The sequence below is a fragment of the Equus caballus genome, chromosome 18 (assembly GCF_041296265.1).
Source record: "Equus caballus isolate H_3958 breed thoroughbred chromosome 18, TB-T2T, whole genome shotgun sequence".
NCBI classification, from domain to species: Eukaryota; Metazoa; Chordata; class Mammalia; order Perissodactyla; family Equidae; genus Equus; species Equus caballus.
Window position 1 is genome coordinate 78,149,627 of NC_091701.1, and position 27,675 is coordinate 78,177,301.

Below are 27,675 nucleotides of genomic sequence, written 5' to 3' on the forward strand. Positions count from 1 at the left end.
AAAACATTAAGGCAACCACAGTGACAATATCAAAAATAGATAGCAAAGAATGAGATGGGAAAATTGGAAATTAGATGCAATAATTTAGAAAAACTCAATGGTTTGAGAATCCCTAGTAAGGCCCCAATCGCTGTGGACTAATTGATACTCAAAATTATGACCCTAGTCATGGAAAAAAGAAATTTGCTCCCATGTATTTAGTGTAAGAAGGCCGGCCCTGTGGCTCAGTGGTTAAGTTCTCACACTCTGCTTTGGTGGCCCAGGGTTTTGCCAGTTTGGATCCTGGGTGCAGACATGGCAATGCTCATCCAGCCATGCTGAGGCGGCATCCACATGCCACAACTAGAAGGACCCACAACTAAAAATATACAGCTATGTACCGGGGGGCTTTGGGGAGAAAAAGGAAAAATAAAATCTTTGAAGAGAAAAAAAAAAGAAGGCAGGAAAAATGTAGATTATATTTTTAAGAGCATTTTAATACAAAATTGTTCATGTTAAAAAACCTGTTTAGTTGTAGATACTCATTGGCGTCTTTTTCAACATTTTTGGCTCTCCTGTACTAATCATTTTTCAGTGGTGCCAATAGGCAAGGCAAATCACACTTTTTTTAGAATGGGTAGAGATAAGGAGCTTCGTTTTGAGTATGGTTTAGATATCTCCAAAATATTCAATGAGAAATATAAAGTATGTTTGTTAAAGAAACTCTATATGTACATGAATTGATTAATGCAGTTATTTAACCCACGTGTTTCAAAAATCAGTCCAGCTGCTGTATCTCTAAATCAAAGAGATTTTCCTGGTACACATGTTTCTTCCTACACCGCTGAACAGTTGAGTCAGGTTGAGGGGAGAGACTTCTTTCCCTATGTTCTGTTTTAAAGATTATTGAAAGCTTTTAAGTTCCAGCTCCTCACCATTGGTTTAGATAATCAATATATGACTCTGCCATCAGTTTCCTAATTAAGAATGTCTTCAGTTAGGCCAAATGTACAATGTGGTACCTCACATTTCTATCCCAATAGTTTTTCTCGTAGTTTGTCTATATCTGACCTGCACAGGAGAAGATATCGCTCAAGGCTATCTTGCCTTTTATTACAGGTAAAACTAGCACTTATGTTCTTATGAAGCATGCTTAAATCACACCCTCTACACCTTTTGTTTATGGCTCAACTACCATTTTTAAGATTGGATATAGCTCTACTCACTTTCTCAGCTATTTCAAGTTTCTTCTTGGTGGTAGAAGAGCATATGATAACTGCAAAATCTATTGAATTCCACTGTAGAATAAGATGGCTGTTTATTTAGATTTCTGACCTCTTTTTTTTTTTTTTATGGGTTCCATCCATAAGGAGTTTGATTCCATTATTTGTCTTAAAAATAGTGCCATATTTGTTAATTTTGCTGAATAAAATATGGATCTTTTTCAGAAGAAGACGTACCTGATTGTATATTTCTGATGCTGGTCATTGCTTTGTAATCTGGAGATGTCATTAACAAAGCCATCCATGTATGGTTAATGCTATATAGGCTGCTGCTGTTTGAATAGACATACACATGTGAGGAACATTCTTTGACTTACAGCTGCTTTTATTCCTTACAGAATCTGCTGTTTGCAGTGTCTTGTTAGCTTCATGATCAGCCCTAAACTTCTGCTCATAAACAGTATCCCAGACCTCTTAGTGTCATGTCAGGCTGATCTGTCTGCTTCAGTGGTTTTGCAACAGCCCACAACTATGCAGAACAGTTTAACTGTACTTAAGAACATCTTTTAAATGGTTTTGTCTTCCTTGCCTTATTTACTTCTGTAGTTTGTTCTAAAGAAGTCATTTTATTATCCTGTGTTGATGTTTCTTTTAAGATGTAGATAGCTCAGTGTATTTGATTTTTTATGTGCCTATATTAATAATCTTATCTTTTAATATCTAGGAATAACGAGAGAGCAGAAGATGATAGCTTATCATTTGGGTAAAGCTCTTGGCCATTTAATATAAACTAGGATTCAAAAGTGACAAAATGAAATTGATAAGATGGCTGTGGTGTGTTTATATTTTATAAAGAAAGGAAAATAGGTTGAAAACTATCATTTTATTATTAAGTTTGTTTGGCATAGAGTTTAACAAGAATTTTTATTCTTATAGTAAATCTTATGTATCAGATACTAGCATTTCTAAACTCAGAGTAGCTGGGACAACAAAAGTAAGGTGATGAGGACAATTTCTCATTGATAGCAAAGCAGGAGCATTCTGTACCCAGACAATAAAGAGAAACTGGTACTATGCTGTGAACGCCTAGAGAGCAAGAAGTGAGTTCTTTTAAAATGATGGTTGTTGGGTTTTCTTCTGCTTAAAATAAAACTAATGCATATTTATTGTATAAAATTTAGAAAATATATATATAAAAATTGCTTATAATCTGTTAATCAAAGGAATTAACATTTCAGTACATTTCCTTCTACTCTTTTTTCTATGCATAAATATTTTATAGTAAAACATACTATATAGAACATAGATAGTTCAATATAAAGTATCATCAAACCCAAGTCAAGAAAGAGAACATCCCAGGTGACTCCTGTGTTGTCTCTCTTCCTATCACAAGTCATATTTCCCTCTTATGGATAGATGTTATTCTGACCCTTGTGATAATCATTTCCTTGCTTTTCTTTATGTCTGTCTTCTGATATATGCCCAAGAGTTCAGTATAGTTTAATTTTTCCAGTTTTTGAACTGTAGATAAATGAAATCATAGCATCTTCTTTTGTATCTTCCTTCTTTCACACAACATGATGCTTTTAAGATTTGTTTGTGTTGTTGAGTGAAGCTGTAGTTCTTCTGGCATTTTTTTTTTTTTTTAAATATAAGGAATGTAAGTCACTTCCGTTGCTATGTACTATTCCATTGTATGGGTATACCACAATTTACTTGTCCATTCTCCTGTTGATAGACATTTGGGTTGTTTCTAATTTTTGTATGCTATGAATAATTCAGCAATGAACATTCTTGAATGTATGTTCAGGTACACACGTGCATGAGTTTCTCCAAAGTATATGCCTAGGAGTAGAATTGCTTAGTCATAGGGTACATATATCTTCAAGGTTAGTAGATAAAGCTAAACTGTTTCCAAAGAAATTGTACCAATTTGAACTACAAGCAGAAGTATATGAAAGTTCTCTTTGCCTGCATTTTTGCTCATAATAATTGTTGATGGGTTCAAGGCAAATGAAAACAGGATTGAAACAAAAAAACAACCCACTAACGGGGAAAAAATATTTGCAAGTCATATATCTGACAAAGGCTTAATATCCGTAATATATAAAGAACTCTCACAACTCAACAACAAAAAATCAAACAACCCAATCAAAAAATGAGCTGGAGACATGAACAGACGTTTCTCCAAAGAAGATATACGGATGGCCAATAGGCACATGAAAAGATGCTCATCATCGCTGATCATCAGGGAAATGCAAATCAAAACTACACTAAGATATCACCTTACACCCATTAGAATGACAAAAATATCTAAATCTAATAGTAACAAATGTTGGAGAGGTTGTGGAGAAAAAGGACCCCTCATACATTGCTGGTGGGAATGCAAACTGGTGCAGCCACTATGGAAAACAGTATGGAGGTTCCTCAAAAAATTAAAAATAGAACTACCATACGATCCAGCCATTCCACTACTGGGTATCTATCCAAAGAGCTTGAAGTCAGCAATCCCAAAAGTGCTATGTACCCCAATGTTCATTGCCGCATTATTTACAATAGCCAAGACATGGAAGCAACCTAAGTGCCCATCAACAGACGAATGGATAAAGAAGATGTGGTACATATATACAATGGAAAACTACTCAGCTGCAAAACAGAACAAAATCATTCCATTTGCAATAACATGGATGGACCTTGAGGGTATTATGTTAAGTGAAATAAGCCAGCGAGAGAAGCATAATCTGTGTATGACTCCACTCATATGAGGAATTTAAAATTATGGACTAAGAACAGTTTAGTGGATACCAGGGGAAAGGTGGCGTGGGGGGTGGACACAAATGGTAAAGTGGTGCACCTACCACATGAATGACAAACATTAATGTACAACTGAAATTTCACAAGATTGTAACCTATCATTAACTCAATAAAAAAAATAAATAAATGTCAAAAAAAATTGTTGATGAGGTTCTAAAAAAGGGATTAAAATGTAAGACATCAGTTACAAATAATTGAGAGGTGGTAAGTAATGATGTTAAAGTATTCTAAGGTCTTTCTACTGCCCAGAAAACAGGTGAGCAAGGGTAAATAGTTTAAAATAGGATTGTAGATATAAACACATAGATGTCACTAATATCTTAAATGTAGATAGATTAAACATTCCATTTAAAAGACAAAGATCATTTGGATTGAATTAAAAACACCAGCATTCACATGCAGGAGAATGAAGTTGACTCCCTACCTCACACTGTATACCAAAATTAGCTCAAAGTTGATCATCAACCTAAACATAAAAGCTAAAACCATAGAACTTTTAGAAGAAAACATGGGAATACATCTTTATGACCTTTGATTTAGCAAGAAATTCGTATGTGTGACACCAAAAGCACAAGCAACAAAAGAAAAAAATAGATAAGTTGGATTTCATCGAAATTAAAAACTTTTGTGCTTCAAAGGACATATCAAGAAAATGAAAATATAAGCTATATGCTACAGCATGGATGAACCTTGAAAACATTATGCTAAATGAGATAAGCCAGACATAAAAGAATAAATATTACATGATTCCACTTATATGAAATATCAAGAGTAGGCAGATTCATAGAGACAGAAAGTAGATTGGAGGTTACCAGTGGCCGGTAGAAGAGGAGAATAGGGAAAAATGCATAATGGTTACAGACTTTGTCTTTGGGGTGATAAAGTTTTGAAAATAGTGATAATGGTTGCACAACATTGTGAATGTAATTAATGCCACTTAATGTACAATTATGAATGGTTAAAAAGGCAAACTTTGTTATATATATTCCACCAAAATTTTTAAAAACTAATATTGTAATATATCAAAAACCATTGATTTATACACTTTAAATGGGTAAATTGTATGGTATATGAATTATATCTCAATAGAAAGACTAATAATCCTATTACAGTTTAGGTCATTTACAAGAGAATCATCTAAAATATAAGGATACAGAAAGATAAACAATAAATTGATGGCAAAATACACAAATACTAGCTAAATAATATCAAATCAAATGGACTTTAAGGCATCAAACATTACCACAGACAATGAAGGTGACTTCATAATGACAAGAATTCAATTTAACAGGAAGATAAAACAATTTAAAATTTGTATAGAGCGAGTAATACAGCCTTAAAATATATGAACCAAAAATAGACACAACTAAAAGCATAGACAAATTCTTAATTATAAAAGAAGATTTTAACACAACTTTCTGGTAATTGATCAGCAGTCAGAAATTTAATAAACAGGTAGAAGATTTGAACTACTCATTGAATAGGCAGAAAGATGCTCACAAGCTTCTTTTAAAGTCAATGAAGAGTATAAACAACCTAAATTGGGGTTTTAAAGGGTTCTTAATGATATAGAATAGCACTCATTGAAAAGAAGCAGACTACAAAGTTGGATATAGTAATTCCAATTTCATTTAAAGTGCTATATAGGATTGGAAAAATGTTTTATCTTTGGTTTTCCACAGTTTGACTTAGATGTACATCAGTAAGAATTTCTTTTGTAGTTATCTGGGTCTTCTTAAATCTATGGGTTGATGTCTTTCATCAGTTTTGGGAAATTGCATTATCTCTTTCAGTATTTCTTCTGCACCATTTCCCCTGTCTCTCTCATTCTACTGTGATGTATATTAGGCCATTTGATATTGTCTCATAGATATTGGATTCTCTGTTCTTTTTTCCCTCTCTTTTTCTCTTTGTGGAGTAGTTTGGATAATTTCTGTTGATATGTATTCAACCTTACTGATTCTTTTGTCAGTGTGTCCTTTCTGCTGATAATCACATCAGAAGAGTTCTTTAGGTCCACTACTATAACATTTAATTTCCAGCATTTCCATTTGGCTCTTTTCTAATAATTTCTGTATCTCATCTGACATTTTCCATCTGTTCACTCATGTGTCTACATTTTCCACTATATTCTTTAACTTTATCATAGTTATTTTAAAGTCTCTGTGTGGTATTTTCATCATCTGCAGTGTTTCTGTTGACTACTTCCTGTTTTGACATTGAACCATATTTTCTTTCTTTACATATCTTGATTTTTGGTTGAATAATGAACATTGCAGGTAAAAGAGTCTAAAGTAAATAATATTTATGTTCAGAAAAGGATAGACTCTGTTTTATCAAGCCACTAGAATGAAGGGTTAAGTAAATGTTTTTAGCTGAGCTGTATCTGGGCTTTGCTGTTGTCTTAGTTTGATTCATTTCAATATGGGTTTCAGATGATTTTTGAGGGCAGGATGAAGCTTCATTTTATTTTTTTTTTAAGATTTTTCTTTTCCTTTTTCTCCCCAAACCTCTCCCCCCATGCATAGTTGCATATTCTTTGTTGTGGGTCCTTCTAGTTGTGGCATGTGGGACGCTGCCTCAGCGTGGTTTGATGAGCAGTGCCATGTCCGTGCCCAGGATTCGAACCAGCGAAGCACTGGGCCGCCTGCAACGGAACGCGTGAACTTAACCACTCAGCCACGGGGCCAGCCCCAGAACCTTCATTTTTGTAGGGTTTTTAGGATCTCAGTGCTTGTAGGATTTCTCTTAGTTCTCCTTTGCCTTAGACCTTTGGTACGCACTGTACTCCAGCACTTCAGGAGTGCTGAGCTCTCTCTCTTTAGGAGTGTTGAGCTCTGTCCACTTTTCTGCCCCTTGCCCAGTCACAGGTGGACACTGTCTTGTAAGCAGTAAGGGCCTGGAGTGCCCAGAAGGCTTCTCTCAGCTCTCTTGTCCTATCCTCAGATTTTAGCAGACCATGTGTACCTAAGCCTCAGAAGATTCTCTCAGTTCTCTTGTCCTGCCTGTATTCATACTTGTGAGTACTTGGTGAAGGCCTGAAGAAGAGTTGAGAGGTGATTGCAGACTTTGTGTCTGTGACCCCCGGGTATTCTCAGCTGTCACGCTATTTGGTACTCGGCCTTTAAGAATTTATTAGGGCCCACCCCTTGACGTAGTGGTTAAGATCGTGCTCTTTGCTTCTGTGGCCTGTGGTTTGCCAGTTTGGATCCTGGGTGCAGACCTGCACACTGCTTGGTGGGCTGTGCTGTGGCAGTGTCCCACACGCAAGGTGGAGGAGGATTGGCCCAGATGTTGGCACAGGGCCAATCTTCCTCACCCCAAAAGAAGGAATATGTTAAATGTTCAGCTGTTTCTTCATACTCACACCTATGGTGGTGTTCTTCCTCTATTCATTGCCTCACCAATGATAAAGGCAGTCTTAGGTTTCTTCTCTTAGAAAAAGTTTGTCACATTCTAGTGTTTAATCCATTGGGTCTCTGTGTCCTAGCTCTTAATAAGCTTTAAAGAAAAGGCTATGATTTTGTAGGCTTTCTGGCTTGTTGCTAGTATATCTTGGCTTGTTATTAGGTTGGAAGCAAAATTCTCTTGCATCTTTTTACACCCTAAGCAGAATTGGAAGTCATTTTCTTCACATTTTAACATATCTGATGTGATGTATCATTTTATCTTATCTAAAAAGCCTCAACTGAAAGACCATTATTTTTCTACTGCTAAGAAAAAAATACTATCAAATAATTGTGAAGTGCCGTCAATTGTAGGATGCATCCCACTTTAAGAGATTTTTAATTGTGATTAATATGCGTATTAAAATTGATTAAATATAGTGCCTGTCTCCTGCACACGTTTTACTCTGGTAGAATGTCCACTCAACAACAACCCCTCAGTGTTTCTGTCAACAAACCTTTGGAGGAAGTCATATGTGTTCTCTTGTTTGAAACTCTTCATTGGATGGCAAAATGTTGATGGTTGCTAAAGTGTAGTGTTGGGTATTTGGAGGTTTTGTGAACACTCTACTTTTGTGTATAGTAGGAAGTTTTTATAATAAAAGGATTAAAAATAAAGCAACCAAACAGTCTTTCATTGGCACTTTCTGGTATGATCAAGAAAGCACCTGCATTAAAATCATCAGAAGGGTGTCAGTGGTTGGGAAGAAAATTCCAGAGATGTAGGTGAAGAGCACTCTTTTAAGAAATGCTGTGTTACTCTTCTTAACAATGTTTTAGTGGCACATATAAAAGAAATGTATGACAAATCATTACATTGTAAACCTGAAACTAATGTTATATGTCAGTTATATCTAAAGTAAAAAAAAAAAGAAATGTATGGAAAAACGGAACATAGATGTCCGATTCAAAAAGATATTCAGAAAAATCAGTCTCTCATGTGAGAGTTTTAGGGATAGAAACTTAGGCCAATTTATTTTTCTTCTGTTTTTAAAATTCATGTAAAGTGATTTTGAAAATCTATGTCTAAATAAGTCTAAATGAATGTTTTCAGTAGGTAAAAAATAAACATTCTAGGTGATAAGTCATAGTTAGAGTCATAGTTTAAGCAGCATAGTTTTTAGTATTTCTTCTTTCATCTGAATAAAAAAAATGTAAGTATGATATAGATCACATTTGTAGTGTTTTCAAGACATTAATTCTTCATAGACTGTAAAAAGTTTTGCCGTGTATCAGTAACAAAAACAATTCTTCAAATGGGAAACCTTACTATTTATATTATTATCACATAATTTTCTCCCTTTTTCAGAAATTTGGGTAATGCTAAAATTACTATCAGGTAAAAAAATAGACAAGTAGGATTATCCTTCCTATTTTGTAATAAAAGTTTGATAAAATTAAAATATACATCACTTAAGCTATATACCTTGTTTTCATAATGTAGTAAAAACAAGAATATCTGAGCTAGAAAGCTAAGTCTTTTTTTTTAAGATTTTTAAAAATGTATATATTTTTCCTTCTTCTCCCCAAAGCCCCCCAGTACATAATTGTATATTTTAGTTGTGGTGGCTCGTGGGTTGCTGCCTCAGCATGGCTTGATGAGTGGTGGTAGGTCTGCACCCAGGATTTGAACCAGTGAAACCCTGGGCTGCCAAAGCAGAGCACGCAAAGTTAAAACACTTGGCCACAGGGCTGACCCCTAGTTAGCTAAATCTTAATGTGAAATCTTTAATAATTTTCATTTGTGTTAAATATTCTATACTTTTTTATATATATAGTGGCTATTCAGGATAGAGATTGTGCCTTTTGTTACATTTTAAGTTTCGATTTGTTTTGTCATTTAAACTAAAGAATATTAATTTAAATTTTATATTATTAAAATTTACTGAAAAACCAATGGATCATTGAAGAAATTAAAGGAGAAATAAAAGAATATCTAGGGACAAATGAGAATGAAAATATACCATACCAACTCATATGTGATGCAGCAAGAGTGGTCCTAAGAGGGAAATTCATAGCAATACAGGCTCACCTTAACAAACAAGAAAAATCTCAAATAAGCAATCTTAAATTACACCTAACAGAAAAGAAGAACAAACAAAACCCTGCAACTCAGCAGAAGAAGGGAAATAGTAAAAATTAGAGCAGAAATAAATGAAATTGAAAGAAAAAAAAGTTGAAAGGATCAATGAAACAAAGAGCTAGTTCAAAGTTGACAAACCCTTAGCCAGACTCACTAAGAAAAAAAGAGAGAAGCCTCAAATAAATAAAATTAGAAATGAAACAGGAAAAATTACAATGGATACCACAGAGATACAAAGGATTATGAAAGAATACTATGAAAAACTATATGCCAACAAATTGGACAATGTAGGAGAAATGGATAAATTCTTAGACTCATTCAGCCTCCCAAAACTGAACCAAGAAGGAATAGAGTCTGAATAGAGCAATCGCGAGGTTGAAACAGTAATCAAAAACCTCCCAAAAGATAAAAGTCCAGGGGCCGGCCCCGTGGCCGAGTGGTTAACTTTGCGCGCTCCGCTGCAGGCAGCCCAGTGTTTCGTAGGTTCGAATCCTGGGCGTCGACATGGCACCACTCATTGAGCCAGGCTGAGGCGGCATCCCACATGCCACAACTAGAAGGACCCACAACTAGGAATATACAACTATGTACCCGTGGTGGGGGGGGGGGGGGCGGTTTGGGGAGAAAAAGGAAAAAAATAAAATCTTAAAAGAAAAAAAACTTATCCAAAAAAAAAAAGATAAAAGTCCACAACCAGATGTCTTCTCTGGAGAATTCTACCAAACATTCAAAGAAGATTTAACACCTATCATTCTCAGACTATTCCAAAAAATTGAGAAAGGTGGAACACTTGCTAACACATTCTGTAAGGCCAACATCACCCTGATACCAAAGCCTGATGAGGACAACACAAATGAAGAATATTACAGGCCAATATTCCTGATGAACATATGGAAAAATCTTCAACAAAATATTGGCAACTGAATACAGCAAAACATTAAAAAGATCATACACCATGATCAAGTCGGATTTCTACCAAGAACACAGGGATGGTTCAACATCTGCAAATCAATCAGTGTGATACACCACATTAACAAAATGAGGAATAAGAATCATGTGATCATCTCAATAGATGCAGAGAAAGCATTTGACAGGATCCAACAGCCATTTATGATAAAAATCTCAATAGAATGGGTGCAGAGCAAAGGTATCTCATTGTAATAACGGCCATATATCACAAACTCACAGTCAACATCATTGTCAATGGGAAAAACTGAAAGCCATCCCTCTGGGAACAGGAACAAGACAAGTGTGCCCACTCTCACCACTCTTATTCAACATTGTACTGGAGGTTTTGGCTAGAGCAGTTAGGCAAGAAAAAGAAATAAAAGGAATCCAAATAGGCAATGAAGAAGTGAAACTATTGCTGTTTACAGATGACATGATTTTATATAGAGAAAACCCTAAAGAATCTGTCAGAAAACTATTAGGAATAATCAGTAACTACAGCAAAATTGCATGGTACAAAATCAACTTACCACAAGAGTTGCATTTTTCTACTCTAGTAATAAACTAACAGAAAGAGAACTCAGGAATACAATTCCATTTACAATCACAGCAAAAAGAATAAAATGTCTCGGAATAAATTTAATGAAGTAGGTGAAAGACCTATACAATGAAAACTATAAGACATTGAAAGAAATTGATCATGACATAAAGAAATGGAAAGATATTCCATACACATGGATTGGAAGAGTAAATATAGTTAAAATGTCCATACTACCTAAAGCAATGTACAGATTCAGTGCAATCCCAATCAGAATCCCAATGACTTTCTTCACGGAAATAAACAAAGAATCCTAAAATTCGTATGGGGCAACAAAAGATCCCAAACAGCTAAAGCAATCCTGAGAAAAAAGAACAAAGATGGAGGCATCACAAGCCCTGACTTCAAATATCGTAAAGCTATAGTAAGCGAAACAGCATGGTACTGTTACAAAAACACACACATATCAATGGAACAGAATTGAAAGCCCATAAATAAAACCACACATCTACGGACAGCTAATCTTCGATAAAGGTGCTAAGAACATACAATGGAAAAAGGAAAGTCTCTTCAGTAAATGGTGCTGGGAAAACTGGACAGCCACATGCTAAAGAATGAAAGTAGACCATTAGCTTTCACCACACACAAAAATTAACTCAAAATGGATCAAAGACTTGAAGGTAAGACCTGAAACCATAACTCCTAGAAGAAAATATAGGCAGTACACTCTTTGACATCAGTCTTAGAAGGGTCTTTTTGTATACTATGTGTACTCGGACAAGGGAAACCAAAGAAAAAATAAACAAGTAGGATTTCATCAGACTAAAGAGCTTCTGCCAGGCAAAAGAAAACCAGGATCAAAACAAAAACACCATCCACCAACTGGGAGAAAGTATTTGCAAATCATATTTCCGACAATGGATTAATTTCCAAAATATTTAAAGAACTTACACAGCTCAACAACAAAAATACAAACAGCCCACTCAAAAAATAGACAGAGGATATGAGCAGACATTTTTCCAAAGAAGATATACAGATGACCAATAGGCACATCAAAAGATGCTTAACATCACTAATCATCATGGAAATGCAAATCAAAAGTACCCAGAAATATCACCTTACACCTGTGAGAACGGCTATAATCACCAAGACAAAAAATAAATGTTGGAGAGGATGTGGAGAAACAGCAACCCTCATACACTACTGCTGGGAATGCAAACTGATGGCAGCCACTATGGAAAACAGTATGGAGATTTCTCAAAAAATTAAAAATAGAAATAGCATATGACGCCGCTTTCCCACTACTGGGTATTTATCCAAAGAACTTGAAATCAACAATTGAATGAGACTTATGCACCCCTATTTTCATTTCAGCATTATTCCCTATAGCCAAGAAATGGAACCAACCCGGGTCCCCTCGACTGATGATTGGATAAAGAAGATTATGTTAAGTTAAATAAGCCAGACAGAGAAAGATAAAGACCGTATGATTTCACTCATAAGTGGAAGATAAAGTAACACACAGATGAAGAGAACAGTTTAGTGGTTATCTGAAGGGAAGGAGTTTGGGGAGTGGGCACAAGGGGTGAAGGGGCACATTTATATGGTCACTGACAAAAAATAATGTACAACTGCAATTTCACAATGTTATAAACTATTATGACCTCAATAAAATAGAATAATAATGTCCACATAGTTCAGAATTTAAAAATACATGTTTTTCAGTAAAACTAGTTTTCTTATGACTTACAATTCCTTGCTGAATTTAAAACACACTTTTGGAATAAGTAGTGTGGTTTTATTTCTTTTGGGAATTACAACATTGGTTGTCTTTACTCATTTGCAGAGAGAGTTTTTTCCATAATGTCACATTGGTATTACAATTTTCAATGTTTAATTTTTATTTTCTTTACAGTTGACTTAAAAAATCTTTTTTATTAACTCATGTATGTGTTTTATTTACCCAAAAAAATAAAAACCCATTTAAATAGGCAGCTTTCTAGTTTGGAAATAGCAAATCTTTGTTTTATATTAGATTTGTGAATTTTTATTGATCCGGTTAACAAGTAGTCTTGTTATATGAAAAATCTTAATCTATTTTGTCTGTCGCATTGGTGGTAAAATTTGGGTAGATTTTTTTAGATGTTAACTAAATGAGATTGAATTTAATTGTTTATCCCTTTTTTTATGTATATCATAAATCCTAGTGATTTACTAAGATTCCACCTTAGGAAACTAGAAAAAGAGGAGCAAGTTAAGTCCAGAATAAGCAGAAGAAAAGAAATAATAAACGTTACATCAGAAATCAACTAAATTGAAAATGAGAAATTAATAGAGAAAAATCTGCAAAACCAAAAGCTGCTTCTTTAGAAAGATCAGTTAAATTGATAAATCCCTTGCCAGCCTACCAAGACAAAAAGAGAAAAGAAATAAATTACTAATTATCAGAAATGAAAGAAAGATCATCACTCCTGATTCCAGAGACATTAAAAGCATAATAAAGGAGTATTATGAACAACTCTGTGCCCACATATTTGATAACTTATGTATAATGGGCCAATCACTTGAAAGACACAATCTGCTAAAACTACACAGGGAGAAATACATAATCCGAATAGGTGTATATCTATTAGAGAAATTTAATCAATGATTAATAACCTTCAGAAATAGAAAGCACCAGTCTCAGATCCTTTCACTGTTGAATTCTAGCAAACATTTAAAGAAGAAATGATACCAATTCACTACCATCTTTTCAAGAAAATAGAAGCAGAATGAACCCTTCCTGACTTCTTCTATGAGGCCAGCATTACGCTCATACCAAGACAATGAAAAAACAAGCCACACTTGGAAAAATATGTACAAAACATATAACTAATAAAGGATTTATGTCCAAAATATGCAAATAACTATTCAAACTTAAGAAAAGAAGTAGCTCAATTAAAATGTGGGCAAAAGATCTGGTATTGGTTTATCAGTTATAACAAATGTACCACAATGTAGTCTTCTCAGGCAGCTGTAAGGGAAGAAATAGTAATTTCCCCTCTACCCTTCTGGATTCTTGGCTGAGACCTACCCTGTAATAAAAGAATAACAGGAGAAAAACAGAGAGGTTTAATAAGTGTATACCTCCTGTGTACATAGGAGATACCCAAGAAAACTGAGTAACTCTGAAATGACCCAAGCTGCCACCTTAAATACCATCTCCAGCTAAAGACAAAAGAAGATGGGGGTGGGGGTTATACTAGGGAAAGCATAATAAACAGGGTTAAGGTTGTTATGCAGATTTAAATCCTTGCCTTCTTCATTGATAAGAGTTTTAGAGTTCTAGTCATCTTCCTCGTCCTGGTACAGAAAGGGAGACACCCTTACAAATGGAGATTTCCCTTATAAATGTAAATGTCTCTTACAAAAGGGTAACTTCTACTTGGTTTTCAGAGCTTCTCCTATGTCTGCTATTTCTTAAAAATAACCAGGTCAACAGGAATGCAATCTGGTGGAGCCGCTATGGAAGACAGTATGGAGATTTCTCAAAAAATTAAAAATAGAAATCCCGTATGATCCAGCTATTCCACTACTGGGTATTTATCCAAAGAACATGAAATCAATAATTCAAAAAGATTTATGCACCCCTATGTTCATTGCAGTAGTATTCACAGTAGCCAAGGCGTGGATGCAATCCAAGTGCCCGTCAACAGATGAATGGATAAAGATGATATAGTATATATAAACAATGGAACATAGACCTTGAGGATATTATGCTAATCGAAATAAGTCAGAGAAAGACAGAAGCCATATGATTTCACTCATATGTGGAAGATAAACACACAGTTAAGGAGAACAGATTAGTGGTTACCAGAGGGGAAGGGAGTAGGGAGAGGATGAAAGGGGTAAAGGGACATATACGTATGATGATGAATAAAAACTAGACTATTGGTGGTGAACACAATGCAGTCTATACAGAAACAGAAATATAATGTATACCTGAAATTTGCACAATGTTATAAACCAACGTGACCTTAATAAAATAATTTTAAAAAAACAAACTATAACCAGCTCAAGATCATCCTTATGCAAGAGAGGCATATTTTGGGATGTCACATTCTGGTCACTTTCACAGTCATAACAAAATACTGTAGACTGACTGGGTTAAACAACAGAAATTTATTTTCTCACAGTCCTGTAGCCTGGAAGTCTAAGATTAGGGTGCCAGCATGGTTGTATTCTCTCGAAGACTAACTTCCTGGCTTGCAGATGGCCACCTTCTCGCTGTTTCTTCACGGGGTAGAGAGAGAGAAAGTAAGCCATCTCTTGTCTTTTCTTACAAGGACACTAATTCCTTCATGAGGGCCCCACTCTCATGGCCTCATCTAAACCTAATTATCTCCCAAAAGACCCATCTCCAAAAAACCATTACATCTGGGGTTAAGGCTTCAATGTAAGAGTTTTAAGGAAACACTGTTCAGTCCATAGCGCACACTGAGGGAAGATATTAATAATAGGAGAAACTGTGTGTTGAGGGGGAAGAGGTATATGAGAACTCTCAGAACTTTCTGTGTAGTTTTTCTGTAAACCTAAAACAACTCTAAAGAATAAAGTCTATTAAAAATAATAAAAGCAAGACTAAAGATTGTGAATTTAAATTTCAGAGAGATTTAAAAGTAGATGAAATTTTCTTTGATATTCACCGCCCAATAGAATGCTAAATGTGACAGGAACAAGCCATGTCAATTCAGCATTCACCAGGGAGCCCCTTTGGGTCTTTCTTTTCCTTTCTTCTGCCTTCTTTGAACCTCTCTACTTTACTTTAAATGTCACTGTTTTCCACTATCTCCTTGTTTGTTCTTTTGTCCTCTTCTTTTCTTCTCCCACCTTTTCTCTTTTGACCTTAACGCACCATAAAATAAAATGTGAGCATTATTTGCTGATTTTTTTAAAACAAAATACTGTGCTGCTTTGAGAATTACCAAGTTAAACATTTATTTTTTCCTTAAAAAATAAAAAAAAAGACTTTCTTCACTTATGTGTGTAAACAAACAACGAAAAGCAATGCTCTTGTAATTTACCGTTCTGTTGTGGAACTTTTGATAATATCACATTTCATTCAATCTAGTTGAACGACAGCTTCCATAATAATGAATCTGGAATGGTACTGATTGTCCTAGTTGAAAGCTGCAGTTACCTAGAAAAAAACAAAGTATCTGACAGTAGTGATCTCATACTCAGTAAGGGAATAAGTCAATAAGCACACCAAACGTTTGTGTATATCTTATTATAGTAAAGATTAATTATAGTGTGTGTGTGTATCTATGATTTTGTGTGTTGAAAATAGAATTTCTCTTTTGGGTGGGCCAAATTCTAAAATCAAGTATTTTTTTTGTTTAACTGAGGAAAAATTCACATAACATACAATCAAACATGTCAAAGCTTGCCATTCAATATATTCACAGTGTTGTGCAACCATTACCTCTATCTAGTTCCAAAACGTTTTCATCAACTCAAAAGGAAACTCTGTAGCTGGTACACAGTCACTGTAGATTTCTCCCGCACCCTAGACCCTGGAAACTGCTAATCTGCTTTCTGTCTCTGTGGATTTGCCTATTCTGGATATTTCATATAAATGGAATCATAGAATATGTGTGTTACCTTTTTTGTGTCCATTGTAAGGATAAACCACATTTTTAAAAATGCATTTTTCATTTTATGAACATTTGTGTTGTTTCCACTTTTGGCTGTTGTGGTTAGTGATGCCATGAACATTCCTGTAGAAGTTTTTGTTTGAACACTTGTTTTCAGTTCTTTTGCATGTATGCCTAGGAGTGGAATTACTGAGTCTTATTCTATGTTTAACTTTTTGAGAAATTTCCCAAATGTTTTTAGTGCAGCTGCACCATTTTCATTTCCACCAGCAATGTATAAGAGTTCTAATTTTCTATGTCCTTGCCAACACTTTTTATTTTCTGGATATTTTTTTAATTATAGCCATCCTAGTGTGTATGAAGTGATATCTCATGGTAAAATGAGTTTTTATATGTGGCTGTCTTCCTATAACTTATTCTTTACGTTGAAAGTAGGTATAATTATTAATGTGTTAAAGTCTATTAATTCCAATAAATGTCTTGTAGATTAAAAGAGTATTACAGTGCTTCAATAGATCCTTCTATAGAAACATTGTTTTGCCATTTCAATATTCAGTTGTGCTTAAGTTGACTGAGACAAATGCATTCATCTAGAACTGGAGTGCCTGTCAGAGGAACTCTTTGCCATAGAGGTTCTAGTTTGATACAATACATACTTATAATGTCCAAAATGAGAAAGATTTAAAATACAGTATGCTTGGTTTTGATTGAATGTAAAGAATGGTTAAATAAGGATATTAGCAGTCATCAAGCCCAGCCTCTGCTCATTATTACCAAACACTGCATAAATACCTCCAGTTAAAAGAATATGACCAGTTATTCCATAGGGTAACTGATTCCATTTTAGACAGCTCTATTTATAAGCCCTAAATGCTTCTGTATACTGAGCTAGAAACCGCTGTCTTTGAACGTGCACTAACTGAATCTTATTTTCTGTAGCTACAAGTCCATTTTTCCACGTAAAGACAGCTATCTTATACTTTGAAGTTTCTTTTTGCCCACATCAGACACTTCCAGTTCTTTTTACCCATCACATTTCAGAGTTCTCAAACCTTCACTATTCCACTTGCTCTCTTCTGGACGTGCTCCAGTTTTTGGACATCCATCCTAAAGACTGCTTCTCTAGATATTATCCACAGAATGGAACTAATACATAAAATGGTTAACACACTCATAATAGATCTGTGATTTAGATATGTGTGTTCCCTTTTTGCAAGTGAAGAAACTTAGACTCAGACAGGTGAAGAAATTTTCCCAAAGTCATACAATAAGCGGAAAAACTAAGTTTCAAGTCCAATTCAGATTTAACTGCCTGCAAGGCCATGCTGTTTTCATTAATAATCATAATATTAATATTGGTAAACATAATAACTATCATTTATTGCATAGATGATATATACTCAACACTGTACTTAGACTTATATTTAAGCCTCACAGAGAGAACTATGTTTACAAATGAATGTACTGAAGATCAGAAAAAAATAATTTGCTAAAGGCCACTGAGAGAGTGGTGTAGTCAAGATTTAAAACCAGATGTGATTCCGAAGACTGTTGTCTTAAATATTTTACTATTCTATCTATGCTGTTCCATGATGTAGTTGATATTTCAATAATTAGGAGTACAACTAACAGGTGTTTCAGTGTTCTAAATCTATATAAGATAATCTATATGATTAAAAAAGTATATAATTTGCAATTATCACAAATTTTATTGATAAATATTTTATTTTTCTTTCATTTTCTTTGATGCAAAAACTGCTGATTTGACTATATATTGATACAGCTTTTCTGTCAATATTTATCAAATACTGAGAAAAAAGATGACTGTATTTTTATATTTGTTTTCTTTTAGGTCCACCTCATTCATTTAACCGAGATGAGACAATAATCATTGCTTTGGCATCAGTCTCTGTATTAGCTGTTTTGGTAGTTGCCTTATGCTTCGGATACAGGATGCTGACAGGTAAAAATAATACTTTTTATTCTATTGTTTATTAAACATACCATTTAATGAGAATTTATTTTCTCCTTTTTAAAATCTCCATAGTAAAAAACATCTCCGAGCTCACATCCTTCTCTCTTAACAAACTTTTTTTTCCAAGCTTTTATGAAAAATTTCAAACATCCACAAAATGCCTATTTCCTAGCTTCAACAATTGTCACATCTACATATCTTCTGTAGCCCCACTCCCTACATCCTTCCATGCCACTGGATTATTTTGAAGTGAATCATAGATATCATTTATCTGTAAATACTTTAGTACTATCTCTGAAATGTAAGGACTGAAAATATATATAATTACAGTAACACTTTCACGTTAAAAAAAATCAGAAATTCCTCAGTATTGTCCACTATCTAATCAGTTCTAGTAAACTTTAGGTTTGATTAGGTTTTTGGGAAATCAGCACCTAGTCATTCATTTGAATGACTTTAATAAAACTTTCTTTAATGTTTCTGCAAACTTTTTAGGATTTTAAACTAGGTCTGTTGTTCGAACCATCTCCCAGAATTCAGCTTTCATGTTATTCATCATCCATCTTCGTTTATAGATAATCCCAAGTTTAGTAAATAATTTTACTCCCATTAACATTAGCTGTAAGTCTTGCTGCCTACCCTCTGTATCTCTTCTTTTTAACTGTTATATAGTCAAAAGGGTAATAAAGATCTTCATTATAAGAAAACTACACGTTAGTAACTTCTTTTTCCTATTTCTATAGGAGACCGTAAACAAGGTCTTCACAGTATGAACATGATGGAGGCAGCAGCATCAGAGCCTTCTCTTGACCTAGATAATCTGAAACTATTGGAGGTGAGATTGCTCTTACATTATGGACTGTTCTTTCTGCTTTCATAGTATATCTGAGCCAATGACTTCATTCACTTACTAAATCATTCATTCATTTATTCATTGAGCTTCTATTGAGCATCAGTTTTGTGCCAACGCCTATTCTAGTCGCTGAGAATATAGGTAAAGAATACAGATATCCCTCTTGAGGCCTGTATTCTAGTGGAAGAGAGTCTACAAACAGGTAAAAAAATTAATGTATATTATTTCAAGTAGTAGTAAATGCTCTGGAAAAACATAAAGCAGATAAGGAGATAAGTTATGTAAAAGAGGTTTTTAAAGAAAGTTTATTTAGGGCCAGCCTTGATTTTATTATATAAAACATTTTAAGAACCTTCCATTTGGGAGAAAAATATAATAAAGTTAAAAGCCAAATTCAGAAAAAGTATTTTGACCCATAACAAAGAATTGATAAAGATCTGGTATAAATTAGTATGAAAGAATCAATCCAGGGGCCAGCCCCTTGGCTGAGTGGTTAAGTTTGCGTGCTCTGCTTCAGTGGCTTGGGGTTTGCCAGTTCAGATCCTGGGCGTGGGCCTGTGCACCGTTCATCAAGCCATGCTGTGGTGGCATTCCACATAGAAGAATTATAATGACTTACAACTAAGATATACAACTTTGTACTGAGTCTTTGGGGAGAGAGAGAAAAAAAGAGGAAGATTGGCAACAGACATTGTCTCAGGGCCAATCTTCCTCACCAAAAAGCATAAAAAAAGGGAAAGAAGCAATCCATAAAAAAATGGACTAAAGAGATGAACTGCCAATTCACAAAAGAAGTAAGTGTGACTAATAAATGTATAATGTGTCCAATTAACTAAATTCCAAAAAATACTAATTAAAACCATTGGATTTTATCTTGGACTCCGAAACCTTGTTGATTTAACTATATAGTGATAAGAGCCTTTCTAAAGGACAGCCTATCTGTTTGTTAAATTTTAACCTAGAAATAGTGAATGAAATCTAACAAATATCCTTAATAAATAATGGTAAATCCCTAACCTGTTGCAGTAAAAAGTGAGAGAAATGTCCAGAAGCCAAAAATGAAGGGAATGGGTTGCATTTTGTTGGTTCTTTGTGTATTGAGTATATTATGAAGACCTTGTCTTCTGTTAGGTTCTTCTAAAGTGTGTTCATTTTCTTTGTTTGTTTTAGTAGGCAATTAACTTGGCTGGACATACTGCAAACTCATCTCTTGGACGGAAGCTCAAATCTCAGTTCAGTTATTTTATCTTTAGCTGGAGTCTGTCCCAGGCATTTGTTGGGTTTCCCCCTCTCTGATTCTTCTTTCTGGGATTCTTCCCTAACTTTCCAACAGCTGTGCTTGCCCCAAATTCTCTCTTCTGGTTCCTAAGGCCAGAAAGATTATGGATTTTCTATCGCAGTTTTAGCTCCTCTGTGCAATGCTGATTTCTGCCTGCTCTCAGGCTAAAAGCTATGAAAATGGGTATCTCACCCTATGTCTTTCCTTTCTTTTAAGTGTTGACTCTCCTCAGAATCTACCTCCGTTTGTTCATTCTCTAGCACTTTCAGATTTCTTTTTCAAATTTTGTTCAGAATTTATAATTGTTACTTGTGGGAGGGCTGGGTGAGGTAGGAGCTTCCTGAGCTGTCTAAGATGTGGATTTTGTTAGTTTCTTGAGAAATAGCTGGTTTAAATCAATATGAAAGAAGCAATCCGGGGGGCCAGCCCCATGGCTTTCTTGATAAAGGAATAATTTAAACTATAAGCAATAGAGACCTGTGGCATACATATGGATTTATATTTTATTATTTAGTAAATTTGATTGTTAAGTTGTGATATGAATTAATATTTTGCTTTCTTCAACACAAATTTACAGCTGATTGGCCGGGGTCGATATGGAGCAGTATATAAAGGTTCCTTAGATGAGCGTCCAGTTGCTGTAAAAGTATTTTCCTTTGCAAACCGTCAGAATTTTATCAATGAGAAGAATATTTACAGAGTGCCTTTGATGGAACATGATAACATTGCTCACTTTGTAGTTGGAGATGAGAGAGTCACTGCAGATGGACGCATGGAGTATTTGCTTGTGATGGAGTATTATCCCAATGTAAGTTCTTCATAAAAAGATAAACTGACATTTATATTAGCTATCAATCAGATTTTCAGGAGGACCACTGCTATGTAGAGCATTGCTGGTTTGCGCACTGATTATTAATAGTCTGCAATGAGATAAGGATCTCACACCAGAATGTGAATCAACTAAGTCACTAGTTAACTGTTTAGTTCATCTCTCTCTCTCTCTCTCTCTGTCTCTCTCACTTTAACAAGAATTTCTTGATGAAGCAAGCTGTGCTTTGACTGGCATTTAATTCATTCTGGTACATTCTCCTTATCCCAGACTGGTAATAAATAGTTTGTGGATGAGCACCTTAAATAGCACTGACACATATGTATTTACAAAAGCCTTCTGTTTTCTTCTTGTAAAATATAACAGTATAATTTGTGTTTGTACTCATAAGAGATACAATGTAAAGAGTGCCTGAAAGTCTTTTTTTTTGTATCTTAATTTGATAAATCAAAGAAGCGTTTAAAATGAAATAACCATCCATAATTTTTAATATTGGAGAAGTAAAAATTGATATTGTTTAAATTCTCCTGTCCATCCCCTCCTCCTCTCTCTATCCACAGAAATGTCTTACTAGCTCTTTTGAGATTCTGAAATATCATCATTCATTAGATCTATCGCTATGGAATCCTAACCTATGCAAATCCTTTATAAGACTGTGAACTTACCTCCTCATGTTCAAGTAACTTAATTCCACTCTTTTTTGTTTTTTTCTTTTTGTATTTTTTCCTCTATATAGGGATCTCTATGCAAGTATTTGAGTCTCCATACAAGTGACTGGGTAAGCTCTTGCCGTTTGGCTCATTCTGTGACTAGAGGACTGGCTTATCTTCATACAGAATTGCCACGAGGAGGTAAGACAATGAATAGAAGATGAATGACACTCATTTAGGGTCAAAATTCACAAAGGGAAATTGTATTCTCATCTTCAAAGTAAACGTATGTTTTATATTATAGCAGATTTATTGTTAGCTAGTTGTTTAAATGATCTGACATGAGGAAATTGATTTGAAATGTAACAGGAAGAATGAGAAAAAGAACATCAAGACTCTAGAGGGGTCATGGATCCCATTGAGAATTTGATTAAAGCTCTGAACACTCTCCCTGCAAAGATACACATATGGGCATACTTTAAAAGAAGGTTCTTTTGATTCTAGGGGTTCTCAGACCCTTTGAAGTCCGCCTATGGACCTGGCTTAAGAACCTCTTAGCTAGGCTATTATATTTTCCTTGTATTTATTTTGCTTATTTAAATAAACTGCAAGCCATTATCACTCTTTTAGTTTTAACATCACGTGAATCTTTATTCCATAGGTTGGTTGGTCTTTAGTGGGAAACCTAAATATATCTTTTTATAAGCTAGAGTTAGGTTTGTCAGATCTGTGCGGGGGGTGGGGGGGGGGAGCGGAATAACAAGCTTCAATAACAACAAATTTTTTTTCCCATGTAAGAATCTAGAGAGACAGTCTGAAATTGGTTTGGCAACACCATGGTATTATTAGGGCCCCAGGCTCCTATTTTTCTCCTCCATTATGCTTTGTATATGGCTTACATTTCCAAAGTTACCTCATTGTTCATCATGCTATATTCTAATCAGCAGGGTAAAGGGAGGAAAGGTAGAAGGAGTTGCCCCCTTCTGCCTCCAGAAGTCCCACTCTTATGCTTATGTTTTGTTTCCCAGAACTTAGTCTTTGCTTAGCTACCACACTTAGCTGCAAGGGATGCTGAGAATATAGTTGGGTTTTTTTTTACCTGGTGCATTGCTGCCTCAGATAATATTGGGTTCTGTTACTAAGTCGGAAGAGGAGAATGCATGGTGGGCATTCAGTCTTTGCCAGTGTTTCAGAACTGTGTGGTTGTGTTCCTTGCCATAACTACAGTTTCCTTTGACTTTTATGCACGTTTTTGCCGGTTGTTCAAAGCATCTCTTCAGTACATTTGCTTTCTCAATTTATTTCAAAATACACTCCACATCACAGGCACCTCTAAATTAGCTTTGCTGTATAAAATCTGTTTTTGTGCTTTCCCAGGCGTTCATTCTTACAGCATTTTCTTGTTGTACTATAGCCCAGAACACGGTTTTTTCAGTTTCTCTGACCTCTGTAGTGAAGAGAATCTTTGTGTCGATTTCTTAGATCTTTTTTCCTTTGTATAATAGAATGGATCATCTTTTCTAGCTGCTGCTTCATGTATAAATAATTTCTTCTGAATAATTTATCAGTTCATTTATCTTGACATCTTGCTTTTCCTGAATACAGAATTGACCCATGTTATTGCCTATGTTAGCATCTTGATACACTTACTTTAGTCTTTAGCACATTAACCATTTGGACTGTGTGTTTCCTGACTCTTAAATATTATTATAACTCCTTTGAAAAGCTGACTTAGCACAGAACTTAACATACCATCCTAATCTCCCTTTTCAAGGCCTGTGTGATTCAGCAAGTTTTCAAGTCAAACCTTGGCTGAAAAGAATGATTGCCCTCAAATATGACTTTTATTTAAATGTTACTCTCAAACATTACCTAATATTATCACTAAACAGGCAACCTTTTTAAAAACTGAGTATATATATGCCGTTTCAAAAAACATATGTATAGTAGCTATTTGAATTTATGGTTTTACCTAATTATTAAAAAAAATATTCCACGTATACTATACTATTTCAAAACATTTAAAGTATCATTTCACTTTCTTTCAGAGAACTGTTCTTCCCAGTATCTTCAGATGTAACTTTGCTGTTTAACATAGAAATTTTGTAGGAAGGAATACTACTACTATTATTTATTCAGCTGTTTTTTTGCTTCAGAATAAGGAAGTGTTGAACCTGTTTATTTATTTGTAATTGGTTCTCCCTGTGAATTTTTTTCCTAGTGATAATATCAATGTAATTTATTACCACTCACACAGAAATCTAAGAAAGAACATATATACGTCATTCAAACATAGCCAGAAAATTACTAACTAGTTTATGTACATCCTTCCAGATCCTTTGCTTTGTGTATGTGTGTATGTGTTTATGTAAATATCCACAGAGACTATGTTTTTGCTCAGGTTTTATTTATTAACATAATTAAAATAATATTGTGTCCCATTTTCCTTTGAGATATTTGCCTAGTACAGTGCTACTGTCCAGGGCAAAGTAATTGTATGTTCTACTTCTTTCTCCTCATCGCCCCCCGCCCCCAAATAAAAAAGGATTAAAATGAATACTGAGGGGAACTTAAAGGGGAAAAGAAGTCTCAAAAGGGCAGTCTGTGGTTCTACCCTTTGTATTGGTGAGGAATCCTATCTTTTCTCTTTTCCCTTTTTCCACCCTTGCTCCCCTCCTCCTTTGCTCCCTATCTCTCCTCTTTTCTTTAGTAGTAGCGGGAAAGTATTACCCTGTTTTCCCCTCTGGCTGTCTCATTGACTCACTGCACGTTGTCCCCACTGTTAGCCTGCTTTCTCTAAAGTGTGAGATAATCTTTTAGTTTAAGTGTTGATTTGGTATTAGCATACAAACATTTTCCAATGTCTCTGTAATTTTCTTATATAAATGTCAGTTCGACATTATACCACGTATACTTATGTTATGGTTTTATCCAGAGTAAGAAAAGCAGCTCTTTTAGGGGTTGAGTGAGCCATGCTAGTACAAGCTGTGGAAGGCTGGGCCAGAAAGTCAGAAGGGGAGGAAGTGAGAAACAAATCAACTCCTAGATAAAGAAACTCTGTAATTATTATTTTTTCTTCGAGTTGTGCTGTTATTTTTTTTATATCACAGGAATCATTATCCTCTTTAGTTTCATTGTTGGCGAAATTGCAGTCTAATACTCATTAACGAGAGTAATAAATGTAAATAGTGAGTCTTCCTGTGCTTAAATATAGAAACACTCAATAAACTTATCATTGACTTTGTCCCGATTGCTCTATTTCTTTGTATACCTAGGAAGTTCTTTTAAATTTCAGAAATTGTGCCATAGTATTTTTTTTTTTCATTTCAAGAGTTGTGATTTTGTTTAATATAAGATTTATATAAGGTTTCCTTATAGAGAGGAAAAAATTATGTTTTTGATGAGGTGCTTAGGTTAGGTAAATTCTTTCAGTGAGGATTCTTTCAGTGAAGGCATGCCAAGCCTTTCAAATTCAGGTTAAACATGTTCTCTTTATGCCTTTGTAGAACATCTAGTCTAGTGATAAACAAGTAATAGAATGCGTGTAACAGTGCTTTGCTCCTCTGTAAAATCAGAAACAGCTTTTCATATCTTGCTGAGAGATGCCAGCTCCTCCACTTGTTCTCCCAGTCCATTGTAAAACTATTTCTATTTTCATGTGAAGAACTGAGTGGGTTTAGAGACATAACTGTACCTCAGGGTAGAACTGAGATGTTCTGTTACAGGTTTGATCTGAAAAGCTGTAGGAGAATAGCATAACATACATAACGAATTTTGGAGTCATGTCAGTTTTTCATTGACATTTGTTTTAGATAAGTTGACTTTTTTGTTGTTGTTTATACCAAATATTCCTTTCTCCATTACCTCCTTTTGCTATACCTAGAAATGAAGAGGGAAAAAAAGTATCTTAAAATTAGAAGCAACAGCATGTTGGCTGTTAGGTGCAGCTGAATGTTTAAAGCTTAATTAATTACATATGCAATAGGAGTTATGTTGTAAAATATAAAATAGTGAGAATAGTGATGATTGTGAGTTGAAATTTTGATTTCTTATGTTCTTTTTTCTTATTAAAAAATTAATGAGCAGAAACATAACACTATCTTTTTTATTTATGTAGTCCCTATTACCAGCATGCTCATTTCATGTCCAATAGTGATATTTAAGCATTAATAAATATTTGAAATTATCCAAACAGATCATTATAAACCTGCAATTTCTCATCGAGATTTAAACAGCAGAAATGTCTTGGTGAAAAATGATGGAACCTGCGTTATTAGTGACTTTGGGTTGTCCATGAGGCTGACTGGAAATAGACTGGTGCGCCCAGGGGAAGAGGATAATGCAGCCATAAGTGAGGTGAGTGAACACAAAAAGTATCACACTCACGTACTTCGAAAACATAATGAGTTAGATTAAAAAACCCACTACTCAGGACAGTTATCCTTAAATGCTATCAATTATAGCATATTAGGAATTACAATATTAAGAAATACAGAAAACATTGCATAGAGTTAATCAATTCGTTATGGAAATCACTGCCCTTCCAACCCATTTTTGGCAAGCATTAGGAGGACGTTTGTAGGAGCTGATTTTTGAAGTAAGTGTAAAATTACCAAGTTTGAGATAGGACATTCACCTTCTGACAGGACTATTACGCTGTGGACCATATCCTTTCTGACCTTTTTGTCTTCATTCACATACACATCTAAACATACATATATATATTTTTGTGAATTTTTAAAAATATTAAATAATGTACATATTGTTTTGCAGTTTTCTCTCTATGTCTTCCAGACTTTTTAAATTTCTATACATAGGAAGGTCTGGCTCATTCTTTTTCATTAACGAATATTATTCAATAGGATAGATTTACCACAGTTTAATTATTCAGGAAGGGCATTTTATAGATAAAAAATCAGGTATAAAGAGGTTCGGCGACATGCTTAGGCTCAAATAACATACCATTGACATATCGTTGACGTGAAATTTATGTATAACTTCTGGTCTAATGTATGCCCTTCAGAATATGCTACATTTTGTTTTGGAAAAATATCACTCTAATTTATCAGGTTGGCACAATCAGATATATGGCACCAGAAGTTCTAGAAGGAGCTGTGAACCTGAGGGACTGTGAATCAGCTTTGAAACAAGTAGACATGTATGCACTTGGACTAATCTATTGGGAGATATTTATGAGATGTACAGACCTCTTCCCAGGTAAGAGAACTGCTATCAAAATTGATATATGCTTTGAACTGAAGCAGTTATGTCGTCTTTTTCTTCCAATATTAAATAAGTTAGCTTTTATGTATGTTTTTACTTTCACTTAAACTTTTAGTTCATTGCCATCTAGTGTTCAGAAATCTTATTACCAGAAGGGTGTGAATCAGGAAATCTTTTTAAAAAGGATTCCAAGTTTGTG

The 27,675-nt window shown here is 34.7% G+C and overlaps 1 protein-coding gene across 1 annotated transcript in view; it reads left to right on the forward strand.

The window, feature by feature from the left end:
• The window catches only part of BMPR2 (bone morphogenetic protein receptor type 2), a 212,434-nt gene that overhangs the window by 149,245 nt on the left and 35,514 nt on the right, over positions 1-27,675 (forward strand). Inside the window, exons 4-9 of the mRNA XM_023622414.2 lie at positions 18,520-18,630; positions 19,386-19,477; positions 21,352-21,582; positions 22,340-22,454; positions 26,449-26,609; positions 27,323-27,470. Of these exons, the coding sequence (XP_023478182.1) occupies positions 18,520-18,630; positions 19,386-19,477; positions 21,352-21,582; positions 22,340-22,454; positions 26,449-26,609; positions 27,323-27,470 (858 nt within the window). The remainder of the gene's footprint in view (positions 1-18,519; positions 18,631-19,385; positions 19,478-21,351; positions 21,583-22,339; positions 22,455-26,448; positions 26,610-27,322; positions 27,471-27,675) is intronic.